The sequence below is a fragment of the Portunus trituberculatus genome, chromosome 16 (assembly GCF_017591435.1).
Source record: "Portunus trituberculatus isolate SZX2019 chromosome 16, ASM1759143v1, whole genome shotgun sequence".
NCBI classification, from domain to species: domain Eukaryota; kingdom Metazoa; phylum Arthropoda; class Malacostraca; order Decapoda; family Portunidae; genus Portunus; species Portunus trituberculatus.
Window position 1 is genome coordinate 6,678,676 of NC_059270.1, and position 25,996 is coordinate 6,704,671.

Below are 25,996 nucleotides of genomic sequence, written 5' to 3' on the forward strand. Positions count from 1 at the left end.
GGAGTAGGAGGAGGAGGACGAGGGGGCGAGGAAAAAAAAAATTATAGTGATGATAATGGTGATAATGATGACAGTGAGAATGGCAATGACTGGATATGGCAGCTGCGGTGGTGGAGGGGGTGAAGAGTTTCACAAAGATGAGCCAAATCATTAATGTAAGAGAGTGTGAGAGTTTGGTGGAACAGAAAGTACATGTTAAGGGGAATAAGAGGCTAGGGCAAGAAAACCTACTGTACATGTATAGGTTAGACATAAGAGGACACGTGGAATGCAGAGGTAAGGGAGGGATGGTGACGCAGGTTAGACGGAAGGAAAGATAAAGCGAGGTCAAGAGAAAGTGAAGGTAAGATGTAAGAGACACCAGAGAAAAGAAATGTATTGTAAAATCGCTTTTAAATTGATGAAGTTATGACCATGGAGCAATAAGGTCGTAAGCCACTCCACTATACTGAAAGAAAAAGAGAGGTGAAAGATGCAAGAAAAGAAAATCAACATTAAACAGAACCAATGGGAGAAAGAGCAGATATAGATGGGATAAGACGTGCTGCGGGAGGTAAGTAAACAAAATAATGTGCAGGAGTAAGGGATGGTAAGAAGAGGCTGGGATGGGTAAGGAGAGGAGGCTTAGGTCCAATGAAAACACTTGTGCGTACATCCATCAACAGGATAAAGGCTATTCGGCGTACATGACTTGCATAGTAATCCAACGCCTCCCGTGGCCGCTGGGGAAGAAGACAGGAAGAGAAAAGGAGTGGGGAGCTGAGGGTCGGCGAAGATCGTGACAGGGGAAAGGATGGGTAGGAGAGAGAGAGATCCATGAGGAATTCACAATCTCCACAGACCACTCCAAGCTGCACTTACATCTGCGTCGCCACTCTCTGTATGTATGTATACTTAGTCACTTAGTCTTATCTTTTCCTGGTCGTTGTTAATGGTCGTATCTTAAAAGTCTTCTCTCACAGGAGTACTTTCTATGTTTCGCATCGTCGCATGCCTACCAAACCTTAGCCTTAAGTTATACCCACAGATAAAAGATTATGATGACTAATGACAAATTTACGTAAGTGTCTCTCTCTCTCTCTCTCTCTCTCTCTCTCTCTCTCTCTCTCTCTCTCTCTCTCTCAAGTGGTCGTATGTCATGCAACACCGATGTGGTTAGGAATTACCTCTGCACTTTCATGAAGCACAATAACAATGCACCAAACACTTTGTCATTGAGAGCAGACGCACAATATTAATACAACTATAGTACCAATCGTAAACTGCGTACTTTGATAAGCAGAGATTACTTGTATGTCTATGGGAATTGTGTCACTCTACTAATCGTTCACGGCTCCCACCTGGCGAGGCGTGACCAGGAGCAGGGACGGGCGGCCAAGGCTGAGTGCGTGCGTGCAGGTACCGTAAGCTGAGCAGTTCCGGCTATGCTGCATTGCGGGTATGGGCGGGGCATGGCGGGTGATTAGTCTCGCTGCATTTGCTTTATTTCACCCTGTCATGAGCACCTCCAAGCCATACGGTGCCGATAACGATGCCTTTGTTTGTACAGCCGCGTGTGTTTGCAAAGGTGCAGTTGCAGTCAATAATCGAATAACGTGACTCACTCGCTTTCAGTTGTTTAGCGTTTTTCTGATCACCTAAGAGTCATTCAATAGTTATGTTTTGCAAGGTGACAGTAAGCGTATCGTTGGGCTTAGCATTAAGAGGAAGCTTAAAATAGATAGGCGAGAGCGTTAGATTAGTTGACCTCTAACCATGACTATATATGACGAAGTTCATGTTAGTTATTATATCTTATTTAGTTTTTATTACTTTTTTTATTTTCTAGAGGAGCGTAACCAGTGATGAAAGTATTATAACAGAATGAATGACAGTGTTTTCTTATTTAACTTTCTTTTTTCGATGACACTTTTTTTGTCACTTCCTAAAAACAAGCTAAACAAATGAATAAGTAAGAAGTGGTAGGAAGTCACATATCATAGGTCTTATGTAGATCACTATTTTTCACGAATAGAAGTCACGTTCAAGAAACACAACATGACTTAAAATAAAGTTAATAAGGGAAAAATACTCACTAAGACATGTGTTCTCTGCATCCCACGAAGCGACAGCGGCATCCAGCTGCAAGAAATATAAAGCACTGTCAATCAACACAGATCTATAATTAGGCACAACAAAATGATGCACAGCGGATACCGTAAAACCTAACTAGTGTGGAAGAATCATGCGCCATATCATACTATTTTCTATATACAAAGAAAAGAAACATGATCGAAAACTTATTCAAGAGAAAATAATAAGCAGGACAAAATATATACATTTTGATACAAAAGAAATGAATGACATATTCTGAATGAAAGGTACACAGATACTCAAACACAAATGGAGACAGATTGAGAGATAATTAGCTATAGATTATAAACCAGTTAGGTAAGGCAACGAGAGAATAGATCAACAAATGCATAAACACAGACAAAAAAATGTGAGAGACAGACAGACAGACAGACAGACAGACAGACAGACACAAAACCTATAATTATTTGCTGTTCATCATTCTCAATTAAACAACGTTCAGGATAAAGCGAGTCGGTATTCATGAACTTGGCTGTTTGGGCTTTAAATTTAGTGGAAGTTCGGTACAATGCAACGAAACCATTTCTTGGATTATCGGATTTTCGAACAGAAAACAACATAACTGGTAGAAATTGCGCATTGTATTTCAGTGAATCTTACAATCATCTCACCTTCTCTGTGTTTGTAGGTTAATGTACACACACACACACACACACACACACACACACACACACACACACACACACACACACATACACACACACACATTCAAAGAAATTTACTTTATCTCACGGACCCCAAACTTTTCTTTTTCCCTTGGAATCAGTACGCGAGCTTTTGAAGCGGAAAGCTTCATCAGATCAGAAAGGCAGCGGTGAGGGAAGCCAGAAGCGGGAGATCTGAGCCGCGGGCCTCGTCTCACCTCAGCGAGTCCTGGTCCAGGGCGCTCGCTAAGAGGATATACAAACCTATTCTGTTGTTGACACGAGAAGGTCGAGCGGCCAAGCGAGGAGAGGAGCGCCAGCATACAAAGACAAGATTTCCGCAATGCTCATTAGGAAGACGAAAGACTTACTAATCCAGTTTGCTGCTGCCTCTGTTGTATCATTAGCACTGATGTATCCTTAGAAGCTGCACACACGCTTCATCTTTAAGTTTTCATTTCTCAAAAACAGCAACTGTTTAAAAATTATCCAGTGAACGTGTTTACCTAATAATGGTAGTGTTACTGTTTATCGTTATCCCTAAAAGGCGCATACAAACCTAAACTTAACATTTTCCTTTTCTTTAAAAAACAGCTGGAAATTAAAACCGATCCTATGAGGCATTATAATTTCATAACGCCTGTGTTTATTATAAAACTGTCTAGCTTTGTAGATTAGCGTTCATTACAACTACAGTTTTAGATATCATGTTGGAAAACAATAGTGAACAAATTTTGATTAATGATTACGAGATATATACATTCAACCAATTATTTACATGCATTAAAGAAAAACAAATAACAATTGTGCTCGGATATTAATGCCAGAGACTCAGGCCTTAAATGTTTTGATTTATACATTACTATTAGCATAATCATGTCAACTGTTGATAAAATGCGCTAACTTTGTCTTCAGAAGCCTCTGAGTCTACTGGTCCCTGACAGGTGTGCGGGGTATCGTAATACTTCATTATCAGGTTGACACCTCACACCTGTCACAAGTAATATATTCCGCTCGGTGAACAGCAGAATCAGGTGTGGGTGTGTGTTTCTCTCTCTCTCTCTCTCTCTCTCTCTCTCTCTCTCTCTCTCTCTCTCTCTCCTGACGACCGTCCAGTTCTAGGGCTGCTAAAAGATTAAACCTATATTTACTTGAATTGCGCAATTATTTGGGTACTCAAGATTTATACATGAGATCTATGCTTAAAAGGCATATGTGTTTGCATTCTACAAGTTTTTTTATCTTTTTTTTATACTGATTAAATTTGGACTAAACTATACCTGTGTGTGTGTGTGTGTGTGTGTGTGTGTGTGTGTGTGTGTGTGTGTGTGTGTGTGTGTGTGTGTGTGTGTGTGTGTGTGTTTACTTTCACAATTGTAGTCCTGCTGTCCCGCTGTTTCTGGCCCTGAGTCTGGAGGGAGGCGTTGATGTACGCACGTTTGTGTATATTTAAAAGGCGCCATCCCTCTCTCTGCGTCAAATGCGTCGCGCCGCTCTCTCTAGTACTTAGTAACAGAATGTGGCCTCATTTCTCACAAATCTGTCTCAAAATTTACATGACATGGACATTCTCGTAACATACATTAAAGAACTGTGACAAGTTGAGATTGAGAAAAATTAATCGCGTTACACAGCACAAAGAGTTCCTTTCTAAGACCAATGACAGGTACTTAGGGAGTGTGAGTGTTGGAGGAGACGGGGGAGGAGGTTGTACTGAGTGAAGCGGGTGTGGATGTCACTCTGTAGAGGAGCAACAATTTTCCCACAAACAAGTGAAAAGTCACGAGTAAAAGTAGCACTATGGAATTTCTCGGGGAACAGCGAACGGCGTACATCTCGTTTTCTCCGAAGAGAGTTTCAATAAAGAACTCTTAATACTGGTATGGAAGATGGCAAAAATGTAAGGTGATCGCAATTTTGTTTCAGTGTGAAGCATGAGATGAAAAGTACTGGATACATTACCTTTTAACACTGTGTAGGATGAGCTTTCGTTAATTTATCTATTAACATTTATCTATTTGTTTCCTTATTTACGTAAGTTTTTTTTTTAACCACTAATTTAATTTATTGAAGTTTAATGTATAACACGAACTTACTTTTTCGTAGAATAATAGACAATGAAACAAGCGGACAAAAATATCATGATCCTTTTTTCTCTTATAACTAAAATAAACGATTTGATTGTCCATATGTGAAATTAAGTAAAAAATTATGTCAATGTTAATTATTTTTAATTCCTCAATATATTTTCCTTCTCATGAACAATATTTGTCTTCTACTATGCTTAGCACACAACAGCAGACGTGCAGCCACTCAGAAAACGGCCTAATGACTGCCTATAGAACCTATCTGATTGGTGTGTGTGTGTGTGTGTGTGTGTGTGTGTGTGTGTGTGTGTGTGTGTGTGTGTGTGTGTGTGTGTGTGTGTGTGTGTGTGTGTGTGTGTGTGCTCTGTGTGTGTGTGTGTGATGTGTGTGTGTGTGTGTGTGTCAGTGTGTTATTCTCGTGAAGATATTTGACTTCTAGTTCAGAATTTTACCTCCCAGTCCCTTCTGTCTTCAATTCTATAAAAGAAGGAACTAATGTCACCCTCTGTATATGCCTGGCTGTAGGGCGGCTTCGTATCTATTATTGCCATTGACCAGAAACTCATTATGAATTAGTACTCTGCGCTAACTGACACGTGCGCAGCCTGAGGATGAACACACCCACAAGTCAGGGGTCATGGAACTGCCTACCTACTACCTCACGCACAGAAAAGCGCTCTCTCTCTCTCTCTCTCTCTCTCTCTCTCTCTCTTGTGGGTGGATGAAAGGAGAGTTTCTTCCCATCCGTTCCTCCATCACGCCTGGGAGTAACTCGACCCATTGTGGAGGATTGGCCGGCCAGCCTTTGAGCGCTGCCTGGCTCCACACTGTTGACGCCACTGTGGACATGCCACACGCACATTCGCATTAAGATTTAAGATCAAAGCAAAGAGGGAGGCATGACGCAGGACTGAGGCTCCATGTCGACATTCCTCTCATGTCACAGTGTTAGTTTAAGAACATGAAGGGAGAATAAATGTGGGCAAAACGAGGCTATGGTGAGGGAGGGTCAAGGAGCTGCTGGTGTAGTCTGAGCTGCTCCTCCATCTAAGGAGTGTTTGCTGTATCAAGTCAGGAATACTTTAGGTGGTGTATACTCTTACAGCCTCATTCTTTATATATATATATATATATATATATATATATATATATATATATATATATATATATATATATATATATATATATATATATATATATATATATATATATATATATATAATGCGAAAAGTAATACATTTACTTCGATAAAGTGGGTATTAAAAAATATCGATGAATATTTTTTAATTAGTCGAATATACTCTGCGATGAGAATGTTACTGACATTATTATATGTTAATTTAAATTTATTTTTTGTGTGTAAGGAGGGGACCGGCAAAGGGCAACAAAAAATACGATTAAAGAAAAAAAAAACTGCCCACGAGGCGTCGGTGGGTTTAAAAAAATATATAGATATATTTATGGATAGGGATGGTTACTACTTGAATATAATCATTGGCTTCCTTCAACTTCCCTTACGTTCTTATGAACTCACGTTAATCTACAAGGTCAAACCATGATGGCACGAAATAACAATGATCTACCGCTTAGAATGTGTGCCAAAATCGACGTAAAACTGCAATGTTCGACATCAGCCAACATGGTTCCACTATAATCCAAACCTTTCCCGGCGGTTGTTGGGTGTTAAGCCACATACGTCCACTACACTACGCTAAAGGCATTTTAGTGGTGTTGCCGCGCTGTAAGGTCACAGCTCCACGGCTTCCGTATTCTCTACTAGGCAAACAGGCAATACAATGTGAAAGTAAACATACCCAAACAGCCTCTAACCAGCCTGGAATTCTAACACTGAATTTGTTCGAACTCAGTATACTACCCAGTAGACCATCACTACTTAACGGTAAAAACACCTAAGAGATAATACAGTTAGTCTCCAGTAGGTATAAAAACGCTGCGAAGATTGATGAGCGCGGCGTTCTGAAAACCAGGCACAAATAACAGAGTGAGGGAGGACACGCACCGACTCCACCAGCTGGTCAGAGAGGGCGATGATGGGCTGCACGCTGTCGAACAGGAGCTGGTGTTCATAATGACTGACGGAGGACAGCCGACGCAGGTGCTGGCCGTACACTTCATCCACACACCTCAGCCGCCGCCCCAGCGTTCTCTCCGAAGCTGCGAGAACGTTGGCCACCCGCAGACGTGCATCAGACTCTGTGAAGGAAAGAGTATAATTTGAGTCTATGGAATGGACGGTAAGAATTTCTGACTAAAAGGAAATGTAGTTGGTTAACGACAACAAAGAACATACAAAAAAAGACACAATGAAATGCCGTTTTTCTATTATTAGAATCAAAGAATCATTGAAAGACAAAGAAATTAAGAATGTTTTTTTTTCTTTTCTTTTTTTGTGTGTGCGCATGTGCGTGTGCGTGTGTGTTTTACGTGTCAAGGAGTCTCATGAAGGGCACATAAAATGAGCGAAAAAAGAAAGCTCACTTCTAGAAAATAAATTATAGTTTGCAAAATGTTGTTCAATTTAGTCGCGGAAGTGTCTTGATAATCTTTTGTTGGAACACTTCAGGTCGTGCGGAGGATGAAAAAGAGAAACAAGAAGAGTTCCAGAGTTTGCTGCAAGTCGTGAAAAAAAAAAAAAAAAAAAATGAAAGGTGCGCGCCTGCTCGCGTCTGTTCACCTATTTGTAATGCACTGTCTACAATCTACAATCAAAACATCTACAAACCTTTCGCAGTATAAATTTCAAGCATATATACTTATTCCCTTTACAGTTCATAACTCTAGTTAAGAAGAGAAAAAGTGTTGGAAGCAAAACTACCTGCTAATTTTCACAGTCGTCAACATTTTACATATTCTGAAATACTGTATTTTTGTGTTTCACGGCTGCTGCTTATGACGAACACGATTAACTCCCTGACCCCTTGAAACAATCTTCCCACAACACCACAGCTGACGTGGATTTCCCAGGAAGCAGGAGGAGTATTAGCAACCAGAAGCATGTAACGTAAACTCTATAAGGATATTATGAAAAAAAATAGAACACCGAGGATTTGTGATTATTTGGCCTCAGTAATCAGATAATGCAACACTGATTCTGAGTTTGAAATTATTAGTTTATGTTAAATTATGCTAGCTTAGATAAATTAGGGTGTGCTTAAGTTAGATTAGGTTAGGTCACGTTGTTCAGGTTAAGTTAATTTAGTACATAAGCACATTGCAAATCCCGTTCTTGTAACAGTGAGGTTCTTTCCTGGGAGCTTGTTGACCTATAATCTGGCGGAAGATGAGGTAGTGACGGCGTCACGACATAGGCTCGTTTCCTGCGTCACCTCATCCCAACACTCCACCTTCATGCCACGCCCCCACTCACTACACCCGCCGCGAGCCTTGGCCTACCTGTCAAGCTTCGTACCTTCTTTCCGTTCTGTCGACATTACTTCCCTCCACGTGATATTCACAACCACACGACACCGACACCACACACCACAACACGCTTACACAAACTTTTAAAATGTCGATGTCATAATTTTTCGTCAATTTTCTTCAGAAACCAGTTACTACTTATCATTGATCAGGACGAGTCTTCATTCACAAAGACTAATGAGACCATGCAAGGTTATAGACCCCTTCAGTGTTGATAACTTGTGTACGGCACCACGTTACTGAAGTCTGTGGCACTCTGATAAAGCCAACATTAAGCCTTTCACTACTAAACACAACATGCCACGCGTGCTGCATTAGGTACATGGCACTAACTTATTTTACATAGGAAATATACACTTCAGGTGACACTGGTGTTATTGCAGTTTATCGCAACTTTAGTACGTATTATGGTGGTATACTGTGGTGTGTGATGGTGATGGTGGAGTGCCGCCCTACGGTGCGGTGCATTATACTGTAGAGTGGTGTAGAATGGTAGTTGTGTGGTACAGTACACTAAAAAGCATGTAATGTGGTGCAACGTGGTGTGGTGTGGTACATTCTGGTTCGTACAGCGTGATGTGTGGTGTGGTGCAGTCTGGTTTGGGCAGCGAAGTGTGTGGTGTGTTGCACTGTATACAGCTGTGTTGCGGGGTGAAGGACGCCCACCAGTCTCTCTCCCAGAAAGTGTTTGTGGCGCCGCCGCACTCCCTCCCTTTTACAGAGGCTGGAGTGACCTTTGGGAGGGAGAGTGTCAGCCTGACGGTCCTCTCGTCTGTCCGGCGTCAACACTATACATTTGTTTGTTTCTTTTTTTAACGCTGCTTTAGACATAACTCTACTCACAACTACATTCTTAACATATATTCATTTACGCAATACTTTCCTCTAAGGCCTAAGCCCTTTCAGATTCCTTCCGTAGAGCTATAATGATGATCATCAAAGCACTAGGCGCTGTATAGAGACCCTCACTAAGCATCGTCGTAGAACCAGTGTCCTCAGGTAAACAGGACAGCAACCCCTTTACTGGGCCTCAATATGGGTGAAAGTTGAAAGCTTGTATATGTTGATATGGATGTGGTCCAAAGAAGTGGTATATGAGTATACGTGTGAGTGTGTGTCAATTGTAAGATAGAACAGGTATTTAGTTCCTGCTTAGTTGCACTTTCAAAGAATTTTCCTGCTCTTCATGTACTTTATTTGTGTGCATGTATCAGTTTTAAGACAGAACAGCTATTCAATTCCAATTCAAAACACTATAAGAGTGACCTTGCTCTTCATCTGCTTCTCTGGCCATAAACTAAATACCGAGTCAAATCTGAATTTATGTACTGATGAACTGAATCTCTGAGGATTAAGCACTGTATTATGACACCAGCGAAGGTCAGCCGTGAGTCACCCCTTGCATCTACGCTGTAACTTCCTCCATATGCTTTTGTTAGTGAAGAAAGCAGAATTTTGAGTCACTGAGAGGCTGTAAGGCTTAAAGGTTATAGATGGATTGTGAGCACTTTAGGGAAATAATATTAGGTCTAGAAACTTGCAAATGATGAAGAGATAGTTCTTAAGTTCTATAAACATAATAAATTTGGACATATCAGAGGGCAGGTGACTGTTTTGGGACAGGATTTAAGATAAACCTCGAATGTTTTCTTACAACTGTTTTTGTTGTTTCCTCGGACCAAAAGGAGGAAAGCCTACGAGATTTATGAAGACCTGAATTTCTCTCTCTCTCTCTCTCTCTCTCTCTCTCTCTCTCTCTCTCTCTCTCTCTCTCACACACACACACATTAGAACACTAGCACAAACTTAACAAATTTCTACATCTAACACTAACTTCAGTCAACACATTAACACTGTCACATTGATACAAACACACAAACACCAAAACCTTAACGCAAGCACACTAACATCGAAACACAAACATTAACACACTAACATCCACAGACTAACACTAACACACTAACAACCACGTGTGTACCGTGTTGAAAGTGCACTGGAGCGTGGAGCATAATATAATATTACACTGCAAAACACTATGTACTCTATCAAACCGCTTTTTCCTCCTCTCCTCCCTTCTCTGTTTTTGAAGGTCATACTCGTGGCCACTCCTCAAGAATGACACAGGGATTAAACTAGATCTAAAATTAACCAATGACTGAAAATAAATGACACCCAGATTATGTTTCACAGGCAAGTCAGATTACTGTCATCTTTACGTTGCATCAAGTCATGAGGTGGTGATGCCCTGCTACTGTGTACTCGCAGTGCTCCTGGACGCTCACCAAGATTTCTCACCCCCTTCACTGACATAAGCAAGGTAACAAAAAGTAGCACCAAGATAATTATGTTGGCTTCTCACTCGGTTCTCCTACTCCTATTTTTCTCGTTTTGGGAACAGCATTTGAGTTTCTTTTTCCTTCACTAACCAACCTGATACTTTTAAGAAACAAAAAAAAAAAAAAAAAGTTTCAGTAAAATCACACAAACATAAAACATTCTTCTCTCTCTCTTTTTCACCTCTCTTACTCTTATTTCCTAAGCAAATCTCCCTAGTATATATATATATATATATAAAAAAAAACAACTGTTGGTTCAGTGAAATAAGAAGACTACTCTTGATCCAGAAAACATGTAACAAAACCAACAAGTTTTAGGAAAGTCGCCTCTTAACTGCAATATTGAAGTAAGAGCGCGACTAGACATTCCAGTTATTCTGTAGCAACGAGGTGAATGTTCTCGGACTGCTACGTCGCGAGACCATTCTATGCCGCTGCCAGGGGGCGGGGAGTTAATAGCAACCTTCCCGAGCCTCACCCGTGACTAGTGCGAGGAAAACACACGTGCCAGTCTGATAAAGCAGCTACTTTTGCTTTCATGTTTTGTCTCGCACAGCATTAAAACGTAATAATTGCTTAAATTTCATTATGTTTTCGCTTTATCTTTTTCTCATTTGTCTTGTAATCTTCACCGTCAGCTCACGTTATGATTGTGGTAAGTGAGGCAAGAGGGGCACTGGATGGTGAGTAAGGTGGACCTGGCGGCCTTGGTCCTCTCACCAGGTCAGCGGAGAGGCGATCTGGGCGGGAGTGACCTGCGTGGCATTACCTCACACGGCAGCTTCTCGGTAAGACTGAGTCCACATATCAATACCAGATTATTGAAGGTAAGAAAATAATCAATAAATAAACTAAAATAAAGTCATCCATCACATATCAGTTACTAAGGAACGACAGTTGAAGTAAGGTAGAATGTATAAACTTTCTGGCTACACTTGACCGAGAGAAATCCATCCTGTCTGACGCCCCAGCTGACCACCCGGGTGTACATATTTGGCGTGGCAATGGCTTTGGCCGCCAGGGAGTGGCTGGCGTTACCAATATAAGAAAGTGAACTTGCTGATATAATGCTGCACCTGAGCGTGGCTTGGTCAGTGGACACCAAAATACAGCTTCCGTCATCAACATATTCAGTGGCAAACAGGTTCTTGTTTTTCATTAACCGCTTCACCTGACTGAATTCTAACGAGGGAAAAGTAACCAGCTAGTGTACCAGAGCCATTCACATTTCCTCCATTGAAAAACAAGAAAATGCCTAATATATCAGTGAGTGGACTCGCCAAATGCATAAAAAAAAAGTGCGTGTGCCTGTGGGAAAAGGTCGAAGGAGCAGGTTTGGGAATTTTTCTGCACAAGGCATCTTGAAACTGTCCGCTTGATAACAACAAAAAACACAGGACGCATGAGGCGGCGGAGAGTGCGTTAAAATGCGTCATCTTCAACTTTTACTGGTGTTGAGAGAGAGAGAGAGAGAGAGAGAGAGAGAGAGAGAGAGAGAGAGAGAGAGAGAGAGAGAGAGAGAGAGAGAGAGAGAGAAAGCTTTCCGGTGTACGCGTTTTCGCTTCATACGTGACCCGCAGCAAATTTTATTCAAGTCTCCGTTAGGTAAGGATGTAAAAATTAATTGGATAAGGCAGATAATTTATAGGATCGGGTAAGAGGAAAGGAATAAATCATCCCCACCTTTACTTAAGTCCGTGTCGGCTTAGGATACAAAACCCCTGCATCTTTAATTATCTTCCAGCATCGTATAGGTTTGCTATGTTGGAAGGAGCCTATACGATATTTCACTTCAATTAAGGAAGAGGTGACTGCTTGAGGCGACCACTTCACCAGCTGTTCACCTTCCCGCCCCATCCTCACACCGCGCCCTCTCTACGCTGTCTGCCACAAGGCCACTCAAGGCAGCTGGCGCGGAGGGAGGGAGGAAGGTAAGGAAGCAGGGAGAGGATGAGTCCTTGGAGGCCAGGCAGGGGCACCTTTAGTGAGACCTTGATATAGAGAACAAAAACTCCACTAGGTACAGTCATATATTTGGGAGGCATCCTGATGTTCCTGATAGCAAGACTTCTTCCTCGAGACTTACGCTAAGACCACAGGACTGAAAAGAATAATATTGTTCTAATGTTGACCACTTACAGAACATAAATTAATTGCAATTACAAAAGGTATTTCTGTTTCTTACTAATTATAAAAGAATATTCTAACGTTATTAGTTATCAAATGGGGATTCGTTATCTTCACTGGATAAATTTCACTTCTGGTATGATAGAATAATAATGTCTTTTTTACGTTGTCCATTTTATGAACAGGATTTTTTTGGAGTCAAGAAAAATTTACATCATGTAGAATTAAAAAGAAATACCATCAAAATATTAAACAAATTAATTATACATGGAATAAGTCATTAAAACAGTTAACAATGAAAAATAACAGCACACCTGTCTACCTGTCCGCTTGGTGTCTCCACCCTCTGGACCCACGCTTGAGACAGGTATAGTGCTGCGTGATGTAGCCAGATGGCGAGCACCGGACCACGCCCCCTGCGGCTATGCAGCTAAGTAGACGTCAAAGAGACCAGAAGAGAATTTCCCATGCAAATCGTCCATCAATTTCCACAGCAACGTACATGGAGGAAAACGCAGCAGCCGAGGACTATTTACCTTACAATACACAGCAAGGTGAAAGGGCGGCACCTGCCACAGACCCTTCCCCTGATATGGTACGTGCATCCTACTTCCACCATCTCTGTTGGCAGCTGCTCAAAACTGTGGGAGAGCGTTTTTTCTTCCGCCCAGACAGTCAAGGTTTGCGCTTTAGTTCCACGTTCTACCCGTCCAGCCGTCCAAGAGGCTCATCGGATAAGGCGTGGCGGCGAAGGATGGCCGGAGATAAATAAATATCCTCAGCGGGGACTACACTTGACGCTTTCCGCACCCTTCCCGCAGGACTCTCACGCCTGGCCTTAGGATCCCCCACCAAAGGAATTGGGGAGGTAATATCGCATTCGGAAGTTGCATTTCTACCAGTGTTCTTGAGAGTGAGTCTGACAGGTATAATTTACGACTTAGCGAAGGGCCCACTGATGAACATCGTAAAGACAGAGATGGAGACACACACAGACTGACAAAACAAAGATAGAACAAATAAAAGACAAACAAAATATGAACCCATGAATAAAAGCACCACCAGCCTACCAAAACATACTAACATCTCACATTTTATTGTTTGTGAGAAAGAAAGCAGTCAGTTCTACCTTCACTTTCCTGTTCTCACACACACACACACACACACACACACACACACACACACACACACACACACACACACACACACACACACACACACACTATCATACGGCACATTTCCTCAGTACAATCACGTCCCACGGAAAAGGCAATTGTAGCGACAGAAGCAGGTAAAAAGAGCAGCGCAAGAACAGACAAGCAGACAAACGAGTAACTACGCACGCAGTGTAAGAATGGAGCTTTTTAACAGTGCAGGAAGAGGAAGATGAGCCGGAGGGAGGGGAGGAAACTGGGAAAGGGGTTGGGGGATGAAAGGAAGGTGGGGATGGGGAAAGGGAGGAAAAAGAGGAAGAAAACTAATATGAAGACAAAGGAAAACCAAATAACAGTATGTCTTGATGTCCCTATTAAACTGTTTGGAGGAGGAGGAGGAGGAGGAGGAGGAGGAGGAGGAGGAGGAGGAGGAGGAGGAGGAAGAGGAAGAGGAAGAGGAAGAGGAAGAGGAAGAGGAGGAGGAGGAGGAGATAAAGAACAACAACAAAACAAGAAAAAAAGAAGAGGAAGAATATAAATTACTAATAAAAAACCTTCACCATCACTACCACCCCTAATATTACTCCCGCCTCTACAACACACCACCATCACCCACCAACCCACACACACACACACACATCAGTACAGCACAAAGGAGAAGGAGAAAGCGAACAGGAAAGCGAAAGGAAATAGAGTCACTCAGTCAGTCGCTTACACTCTGCAGGGGCTCACTTACACACAGCACAGGTAACCACGACCACGAGACACCACTATGTACGCAAGTCTCCGTCCAGTTTACTTCTTTACTCGCCCTCATCATGGACCTCAGATGGCGTGCGATGGGGCGTAATGTTGGCGACGTGACTGGTCAGAGAGGAAGTGAGAGGAGACAAAGTGGGGGAAGTGAGCAGACAGGTTGGAGGAGCACGAGGAGGAACACCAGGAAGAAAGATTAAAACTAAGGGGGGAAAAAATGGGAAAAAAAAAAAAGTCCAAAATATCAGGTGATGTGGAAGAGGGGAAAAAAAGGGAGGAAATTGAAGAAAAGATGAAGATTACGAAAAAGATATCGGCTGCGGAAAATAATGCAAACAGAAGAGGGGGAAGAAGAAGAAGAAGAAGAAGAAGAAGAAGAAGAAGAAGAAGAAGAAGAAGAAGAAGAAGAAGAAGAAGAAAAAGAAGACGAAGACGACGACGACGAAGAAGAAAAGAACAAGAACAAGAACAGATCAACAACAACAACAACAACAACAACACTAAAGAGGTAGTAGTAGTAGTAGTAGTAGTAGTAGTAGTAGTAGTAGTAGTAGTAGTAGTAGTAGTAGTAGTAGTAGTAGTTGTTGTTGTTGTTACGAGTCTGGGGTTAGGAGAAAACGAAACAAGCTAAAAATAAACCTTTTTGCAGTTACAGATATAAATAAAAAGAAAACAAATGTTAAAATCTGAACATGTGTAGGTGGAGAAGGACACCGACGACGACTAACAGGAGCAGAAAGAGAGAGAAAAGAAGGAAGAAAAATGTAAAACTTCGGAGAGAAAATATAACCGCAGGAAACAATTTCACAGAAAGAGAAAATAATAATGGTTTTCCGAGCCTCGTCAGTAAAGCCAACCTGCTCGCACATCACGCCTGGGGACTTACACCTGAACAACACACAAACACACGTACAGTTACCCTGGGCAGTGATGAAAAAAAAAAAATAATAATAATAATAATAATAATAATAATAAATAAATAAATAAATAAAAAGGAAATCATAGAGTTTACCTTTCTCTTTCTATCATTCCTTCTCTCTACGCACTCTCCTGAAATGTTTCTTAGAGTGCGACAATTGAAACAGTTTAGGTGAATTTCAGGTAGGTGAGGGAATGTAAAGTTAGTATATGGACTAATAAATTACTTCAGTTACCATTTTCACTAATCACGGTACATCCTCATAATTGAATACAGCATTTTAAACACGTCAATTATGCTTCAGTTTCTTATATAATTTTGCAGCAAAGGAAAAGATAAAAATCCGCTAATTCTTTCTCTGTTTCTCCATATTTCAATTTAAAACATAATCTGTGGATATTTTTTTTTTTTGATACTTTTATGAACTAAGGCTTTTAGAGGACTTTTTTTTACTGATATATAAATTTTTTTATTCATCTTTCAATATCTATTCATATATCCATCTATCTGTGATTTAACTTATTAACTCTTTGCTTTTGTCTTGGTCAGATATTCCCTCACATAAAAATATTGCTCCGAATATCATTAATAAAAAAAAAAAAATCGTGACATAACACAGAGTCAAGTGTTTCACAAAGACAAAAGGGAACTGGATACACTATAGATGAAAATAACTCTCAGGTAATTTCCATGTTTTATCTGAATTATTTTGCAGCAGGTGACATAACCACATTGAACAGCAGTACATACAATTTCTCTCTAAAACGTTTACTGGGGAAAGCATGTGAGGTAGAAAGGAAAGTTGAATAAATTAAAGTATAAATCCCTCAGTGCTGACATTACGCACAATATAAAGAATGGTTGAGTGAAATCTTAGAATATTTATGAGGTTTGTATGTACAGTAAACTTTGGAAATTTGAAGCGGGCTTGAGACACAGACGGATCGTAACTGTGTGTGTGTGTGTGTGTGTGTGTGTGTGTGTGTGTGTGTGTGTGTGTGTGTGTGTGTGTGTGTGTGTGTGTGTGTGTGTGTGTGTGTGTGTGTGTGTGTGTGTGTGTGTGTGAGAGAGAGAGAGAGAGATTTTATATTTTCTTCACTACATATACTTTTCTTATGCATTCTCGAATATATTTTGTGTGATAGAAACCGTTCAATTTTCTTGCTTCCAAACCTTGCTTATGCTCTCTCTCTCTCTCTCTCTCTCTCTCTCTCTCTCTCTCTCTCTCTCTCTCTAGTAAAGACACTGAAAGGTAACAATAAAATTAAAAGTGACAGTAAAACGAAAAAAAATAATATACATAAATTTCTACTTTCAAAATGTGTAAAGAAACGATTATAAAACCAAATATTGTGCAAAAAATACCTTAAATACCTGTAAAAACTAAAGAAAAAAGAAAACCAATAAAAATCGAAATTCAATAAAAAAAAATGAAGAAAACATACAGGAAATAAAATCATGGTAAAGTTGAAAGCTAATGAAAAGGAAAGGATAGAAAACGGAGAGAGAGAGAGAGAGAGAGAGAGAGAGAGAGAGAGAGAGAGAGAGAGAGAGAGAGAGAGAGAGAGAGAGAGAGAGAGAGAGAGAGAGAGAGAGAGAGAGAGAGTGGGAAAGGGAAGACAGCTCCCACACTCCCCATAAACTTTCCCAAACGGGTCTCAGAGGCAGTCAACGCCCCCTCACTTCACCTGCAGCGCCACTCCCACTCCTCCCACTTATCCTCCCTCTCCCACCGCCACTCCCTCCTCAATCTCCTCCTCCCACTCCTTCCCAGCCTCTTACTACTTCTACTCTTCTCCTACTCCTCTTACAACTCTCATTTCACTCGCTCCCTCTCATTATTACTCTTTCTCTTCCTCCTTCTACTCCTACTCAGCCCAACTCCTTCTCAGCCTCTTACTACTTCTACTTTTCTACTCCTAAAACTCTCCTTCCACTCTCTGTTTCCTCCTCTCTTATTATTACTCTCTTCCTTCTTTCTTCTTCTTCCACTCAGCTTCCATCTATTTCTACTTCTCTTCTATTCCTTTTAAAGACTCTATTCCTATTTCTGGTCCTATTTTTCATTTCATTTTTACTCCTTTTCCTTCTTCTTTTTCTCTTCCTCCTCTTCTGCCTTCTCTTAATCTTCCTCCTCATCTTCCTACTCTTACTTTTCCTTTTTACTCCGACTATCCCTCCTGTTACAGTTCATCTTTCCCCTCTTACTTATTTTACTCTTCTCCTGTTTGTTATCCTTTTCTTTCTTCCTTTTTTCTCGTCAGTTTATTTTCTATTCCTCAAAGGAGCAACACACGTACAGTACATACATTTAAGGAAAAGGCAAGAGAGACGAGCTTGAGATGGATCGAGTTTATCAGAAGGGATAAATCAGATGCAGGAAGGAAGAAGATGGAGATGGAGAAAACTGGCAGGAGGAAGAAAGATCAATGAGAGGGTTTATGAATGCAGTGAAAGAGGGTTTGCATGTGGTTGGTCTGATGATAAAAGAAAAGGCGCATAGACAGTATTTATGTGTGAGAAAAATTATCTGTCGTGGCGAATTTAATGGGGTAAGCTGAAAGAAGAATGCCTTCGATACTGGAATCCGAATTTTCAACCTGCACTGTATGATTTTATGATTAATACTTACACTACTAAGGAATCAGATTAATTCTAAACCAGAAATCAATATGAAACTTTTAGATAATTACTTGGTCAACCATAGCAATGACTTCCATATTCATTGTGACTAATACCTGGAAGTTGTATATGTTAACGAATAATCCTTAAACTGAAGTAGTCAATGAGTTCAGTACATATACTTTCATTTATTTTTTTTTTTCCCCTTATACATCGACTCTCCAAAGACTGGCAGAGTACAGTAGCTTTACCTAACATGTCTCCAGGGCACCGCACCGGTATCCTCCACACCCTTACTATCCAGTACTTGCCACACGCTTTTCATTCCTCAAATCCACCGCATACATCCCGCAGGACTTCCTTACAAGGCCCGCGTCATTCTGTCCTTGGCTAAACATACCTACGCAACCTTCGCCCACACCCAGCGCCTCTCCTTCACTTAACACCAACTCAGCCTCCTCCTCCTCCTCCTCAACCTCCCACTCACTCTGCACCTCCTTCCTATCTCCATTCCTGCTCATACACCTATACTTTGCACACTCCACCCCTCATGCACTCCACCCATGCATTCATACATACATACAATAGTTTTTACTTCATTTGTGCAGCATCATGAGCCAAGTTTCCGATAACTTTATACCTCTTCCTGACTTCATATTCCTACTCCTCCCTTCACAAACCATCATTTCCACTTCCCATTTCCCTTCCACCGTTCACACACACACACACACACACACACTTTCTGTCTCTACCTCTCAGTTTTCTTTTTTCTCTTTTTCCCTCTCTCCCTCCCTGAAGCCGTCAACATGCCAGGAACAAGCGCTCTTTACTAAAGTCACAGCCGTCAACCTCTACAATCATCACGACCGCTAAGACCACAACTGAAATGAACACAGAACTTTTACGAACCAACCAACCAACCAACCAACAAACAACCATCGACGACAACATCAGCCACACTTACTTGCTCCACCGCCGGCCAGAAGCAAACAACTAAGTCATCACCAACCCTATACACCCATTACTTTATTTACAATCAACGAACTTTTTACTCTAGTGGGATATATATACCGCTGCGGTGTATGTATGTACTATATGGCCTTTCCCACCACTGTACCGCTACCACCAGAGGTCTCAGTGTCACGAGTGGCCGCAAAAGTACGAAAAATTTAGGGTATACCGCTGAGCTTCGTGAGGGACCACTAAAGTACACTAGGATGAGCTGACCACGAGGGACTATAAACTAAATCAAAGTGGACGTGGAAAATTGTCTCTCTCTCTCTCTCTCTCTCTCTCTCTCTCTCTCTCTCTCTCTCGGTTTACAGCCAAGAGTTTTTAGTTAGATTACTATAAACTGTCTTTAGCTTTTACTTCTATATATTTTCACTTCATATCTATAAAAAAAAAATCATTACTCATCATACTCTCTCTCTCTCTCTCTCTCTCTCTCTCTCTCTCTCTCTCTCTCTCTCTCAGTCACCCGTGACCATCATGTCATCAAAAAAGCCGCCAGCTGTTCTCCTCCTCTACACATCATAATTTAGCGACAGAAAACAATAACTTGAACATTTATCATCCGACAGTATCTCAGCGGATGTAAAAGTCCGTGTATGTCTGAGTATTTTCGTGTGAATGTCTCTCTCTCTCTCTCTCTCTCTCTCTCTCTCTCTCTCTCTCTCTCTCTCTCTCTCTCTCTCATTGCCTCGTCCACAGTCACATTACGGAGGGTCTCCATAAACAAGAGGTGCGTGGTAGCTGCGGGCGGGCAAAGGAGCGAAGGAGGAGAGGGAAGGAGTGGAATACAGTAAACCCACAACCAACCTTCACCACCACCTGAACACTCACTCCCAGGCCCACTAGATGCCCCACCCTTCCCTTTCTGAGCCTCCTTCCCCCCCACTGCCTTTCCCCCCTCCCGCACCTGGCCCCCGTCCCCACCACCACGCCTTTACAAAGCTCCATTAATAATCAAAGGAAGACGCACGTGGCATAAGAGTGGTGGGTTTTACATGCAGTTCTTGCTATCTTTAAGCTTCATCAGTTTGGTCGTCCTTCAAGTAAATTGTTTAGGAATGCAGGAGTGTGCCTAGCTCGTGTCTTGCTCTGAGGACTATTCTTAGTATCACTTTGTCCACGAGCTTTAACATCTTAACAGCCTTGCCATCCAATATTCCAACTGCCATTGTGCTGAGTGGCTACCTGATGTGCGTTGAGCGTTGTGATGGACGCATAATGGCACCAAGCAAGCACAAGGTTACAGAGGGAACACCAAACACTTCAATTACTCTGCGCAGTTCTGCCGAGATGGTGCGACAAGGTTCTTCTTACATGAATGGAGGACTCACTGAAGGTCACATAGATATACAAGTAAACAAGTCAAAATATATAGTTTATGAAAATCCCTCTTAATCACTGTTCTTGAAAAAGAAAACAGAATAAGAATTATATAAGAGTGAACGCCAAATTTGTTCCAAAGCAATCTAAATATTCTCTTAAATAAAAGAAATGGAAAGTGACGACCAGCTAAGGAAGGGCAGCTGAGTTTCAGGATTTTGTATCTGAGTGTTGATTTTATGTTTAAAAAAAAAAAAAGGAAAGAACAAGAACATAATGGAAGCTACAAGAAGCCGGCAGGGTTACACGAAGTAGTCCACGTATAAAACATAATATATGCATACATATATTCACGTATTATTACAATCTAAAAAAAAATCTTATCTATTTTAAGACTCCCTGTTGACTCTTCATTAACAACCTTACCTCTGAGTCTATTCCTATCACCTCTACCCAATTTACGATCAACTTTCTCTATAGATCTAAGTTTCATCAATTTGAAGTAACTGTTTTTAGCCGTATTCAGATTATTAACACTTGAGGGTCATAAGAACTGAATTTTTTTTCCTTCACTTATAATCGAACACATTTGGGGCTTGATGGTGTGGGCGGCAGCACTGGTACACCAATCATGATGACGTAACGGGCCGCAGACAATAAGGATTTAAGGTATCGGTGCGTTAGATTACTGCAGGACTGATTTAATGCTATTGCACTTAAACCAGTCATTGAACATCAGTTATTGGTGATAAGCCTTGACATAAATCGTTGCTATTATCTATCCTTACTGTCCTCATAATCACCTCATTTATCTCTCCCTTCTTCCATTTCCTTTCTCCCATTTTTTTTTTTCTCTCTCTCTTCTTTTTCTATGTGCTCACTTACTGTCCTGTGGTTTCCTGTCACATATTTCCTTTGCTTATTGTGGGAGCAGTATCTGATGATAGTAATGTGGTGGTGGTGGTGGTGGTGGTGGTGGTGGTGGTGGTGGTGGTGGTGGTGATGATGATGATGATGATGATGATGAAAACGGTGACTGACTGAAGTCCTAAGCAAGCACACACACACACACACACACACACACACACACACACACACACACACACACAACGAGAGAGAGAGAGAGAGAGAGAGAGAGAGAGAGAGAGAGAGAGAGAGAGAGAGAGAGAGAGAGAGACAGAGAGACAGAGAGACAGAGACAGACACAGACACAGATAGACAGACACAGACACAGATAGACAGACACAGACACAGACAGACAGACACAGACACAGACACACAGACACAGACACACTATGAGTAGATATCCACAATCTGATCTGCAACACACGTACACCTACATGCCGTTTACAACACCAGCAAAATCGTTATGTAACACGGTGAAATACAAAGACACTGCTGCTAACCACATCAGTAACAATGTTTGCGCCATCCTTGAATGTCGTGGTATTCTGTGATCAAAAGCTTGCGAGTTCGATCCTTGTTCTCTGTTGTGTCTCGATGCAAAAAATAAAAGTGGCGTGTCTTCTAATTTCAGCACACGTCTATATGAACTTACTATTGCGATGAAGTAACTCAATTTCCAAGCTACGTACATCAGTTGGTCATAATCCCCTGTAATTATATTTCTTGATAGAATTCAGCACGTTTCTAAAATCGCTTAACTTTTTTGGCTGGTTAAGCATGATACTAAGCACGGCTGAGTAATAAGTAGAAGACTAAATAAAACATGTCCTGAACCCAATCACTTCATTTGTATTTTATTGATACTGATTCAGAATATTCAGTGAACCTTCCCATTCCATTCACAGTGCAAAAAGATACATTTCTCCTGAGAGTTTATGAGTAAATCCTTCAATTTCATAGGCGACCAGATTCTTTATGGAATTTAAAATCTAACTTGTATCGAATCAAGACTCAATAAATAGTCCATGAACAGTAAACATTAAAATATCGTAAGTGAAAACAATAATAAAAAAAAAAATCCTATGCATTGTGTCCAAGCCCTACAACACAAAGGAAAAACGTCATTACTTCACTGAATTCACCCAATACTCCATCCTAAAGACGATCACGTTACTAAAAAGGATCCCATGCAAAACACTACGTCATCTGCCTCGTCATTTTAGTCTTGCCGATAAACCTGTTTCACCTACTCCTTTTTTGTTGAATCATTCATCTCAACCACCTACTCTCTCTCTCTCTCTCTCTCTCTCGTATGGTTTTCTGGTCTCATAAGTTCATCTATATCTTGTGCAGTGACATATTACAGTGATAAAAAGTAATGATCTTGCTCCTCTTCAGTGACGTCTTAAGTTTTCATCATCAGCACCCTCACTGATGCCACTTCACGACAAAGGCCCAAAGCAGCTTTCACTTAAATCTGTCGGCTGTCTATCATTTTCTGGTCATCCCAACAAATTTCTCTCTCTCTCTCTCTCTCTCTCTCTCTCTCTCTCTCTCTCTCGTTCTTTTTTCCCAGCCTTTGATCACTGTCTTTACGTTGTAATTTCGTTAGGAAGTGTTCATCTTCTGTTCGTTCTCTGCATGATGCCTGTGACTGATGTCCATTTTTCTACTTTAATTTGCCTGTAAATTACAAGTTGGGAAGATAATCCCGTACAATGAGCACCCTGGAGCCTCCCTCCGCTAAGTTACGTTGGATGCGTCACGGGCTGGGAGAGGTCCAGTTTAGCGGTGCTCTCCTCTCCCCCTCACGCTGCCACCCAGCCACTGGCCACGCGGTCACCAGCATCCCACATCAGCAGAGCTAGCTTCTCTCCGGTGAGGCTGCCAAGGAACGTGTATTGAGACCAGCAAGCTTTGGTCACTATACTTTTTGCTCTTTCTCACTGGCTGCGACCAAACCTCTTTATGTCAGCTATTAATATAATTTACACTCTCCTCGAACAGCCGGGTTTACAAACTCCCGCACAGTTCTCACGCCTCACCCGTTGCGGGCGTTGCTTTTTCTCGCCGCACGTTACCCAAGCATGAACACACATAAATCTTTGCAATGCAGTCCGGAGGAAACTCTATCAAGAAATTCTTCAATCTTGAAGTAAATGCTGCGCACTGATTGTTTCATTTTTTATTTAATGATTTTACCTTCACTCTAAAACTGATATTATATGCATATATTTCCAGAATAGGGTTATTTGATTAATCTTAAGAGGGAGATCAGTTTTTCCTTAGTCATGGGAAAAGCTACTTTCATCACACCTTCGGAATGGAGAGACTATAAATAACTGGCAGATACGGAAAAAAAAAAAAAAAAAAAAAAAAAAAAAAAAAACTGAAACAGCAGACTCCTGAAAATCTTGCTTGTAGTGGCAAACACCAACACAACAAACTCCCAGGTGAAAGAAAGCCTCGTCATAGCAGTACACGTAACAGTTCAGCATAGCCAGCAGCAGCGGTACTCATCACTACGGTTGTTAAGTGATGACGTTCCAAGGCGACGGAAGTAGTAATGTCTTTCCGTTCATATTCGTGTCTAACAGAAGGAAACGGATCCCTGAGAAGGAAGCCTGACTCAGCAGTGCACGTGCAGGCTTTCTCTGACGCGTTGGAGGTCACCCAGAGAGCCTCTAACCATACAGCTAGCACTTCACACTGAGGCGAGGCACGCACGACACTAATTAGTCGTATTAAACTAAGCTTTCTCTCGATACCTCAGAGTGAGTGAGGGGACGGAGCAAGAGGTAACCAGGTGTCTCTATCGCTGTGACTGGTTGTCATAGAGGGATACTACCAACACTACAGTTTTTCCAGCACCTTGTGAAACATTTATTCATTCAATTATGTTAATCTACTTGGCCTTTTGATTTCTAATGGCACTTGATTCACTGAAGTACCTCTGTGAATTTATCTAAACAAATATATAATTTCATTCACTAAAATGCCATACTTTAAATAGACGAGTTTTTTCCTGCTGCGATTGTCGCTATTCTGTTGTGACTGCTGTCTTTTATAAATCGTGGTCTCGGTTAGCACAATAACATTAAGATCAATATGGGAAAAGATTACAGAAGACAAAGGGTATATTTCTTAATTAGTGTATGAATTAAGCACAACTTCATTATCCATCGCCTATCAATTGATTTCCTCTACCTATGCAGTATTCACTAATTTTTATAAGGAAGCTTCCACGATGAAACGCATCAACCATAGAAGCGCACTTAAAATTCATTATCCTAATTACATGTTATTTTTCCACTCTCTCTCTCTCTCTCTCTCTCTCTCTCTCTCTCTCTCTCTCTCTCTCTCTCTCTCTCTCTCTCTCTCTCTCTCTCTCTCTCTCTCTCTCTCTCTCTCTCTCTCTCTCTCTCTCGTTTTTTTTTTTTATTGTACAGCAGTGTGTGTGTGTGTGTGTGTGTGTGTGTGTGTGTGTGTGTGTGTGTGTGTGTGTGTGTGTGTGTGTGCGTAATTCACCTCGGTCGTCTGCTGGTCATCCAACCAGTCTTCCCCATTAGGGAGCGAGCTCAGAGCTCATAGACCGATCTTCGGGTAGGACTGAGACCACAGCACACTCCACACACCGGGAAAGCGAGGCCACAACCCCTCGAGTCACATCCCGTACCTATTTACTGCTAGGCGAACAGGGGCCACACATTAAGAAGCTTGCCCATTTGCCTCGCCGTGTCGGAACTCGAACCCGGGCCTCTCGATTGTGAGTCGAGCGTGCTAACCACTACACTACGCGATGTGTGTGTGTGTGTGTGTGTGTGTGTGTGTGTGTGTGTGTGTGTGTGTGTGTGTGTGTGTGTGTGTGTGTGTGTGCGCGCGCGCATCAAATGTTGTTATTCACATGCCACGTTTTGTACATTTGTCTGGCACTACGGTGCAATAAATTAATCAAATCATATCAAATCAAATCAGATCAAATCTCTCTCTCTCTCTCTCTCTCTCTCTCTCTCTCTCTCTCTCTGAGCGACAATGAGACTAATCAAGGGATGAAAAGAATGGATAAAAGCCTGCTTAACTTGCCGCCTTATACACACAGCCACAACAAAAACTGTTCACTTCAGTTGGTACTCGTTATTCAATCACCAAAAATAATATCATTATTATTGTAATCCTGTGAGAACTTAACAATAAATACCACAACTCGAAGGCACACTTCTCTACAACGAAATACTTATTATTATTATAAATAATAATAATAATAATAATAATAATAATAATAATAATAATAATAATAATAAAATACTATTTATCTTGTATTTCTTTTTTCCACTACAAGGTGACACTTGCTTGTTTCACTGATACACTTGGTTAAGTGTTTCAACGCTTTACAATATTGATAATTCATTAATTTCAAGCTGCTTCACTCTCCTTTCTTGTAAGTTTTTGTAAAAGATTAATTTATTTGTATTCTAATTACGTTTTTACTTGGACTTAACATTGTCTACTTTCATTTAAAAGCAATTACAGAGTTGCA

General features: G+C 41.2%; 1 protein-coding gene across 1 annotated transcript in view; it reads right to left on the reverse strand.

The window, feature by feature from the left end:
* The window catches only part of LOC123504617, a 518,452-nt gene that overhangs the window by 441,581 nt on the left and 50,875 nt on the right, over window positions 1-25,996 (reverse strand). The window contains exons 3-4 of the mRNA XM_045255282.1: window positions 6,885-7,078; window positions 2,076-2,121 (exon numbers count right to left, since the gene is read on the reverse strand). Coding sequence (XP_045111217.1) covers window positions 2,076-2,121; window positions 6,885-7,078 — 240 coding nt within the window. The remainder of the gene's footprint in view (window positions 1-2,075; window positions 2,122-6,884; window positions 7,079-25,996) is intronic.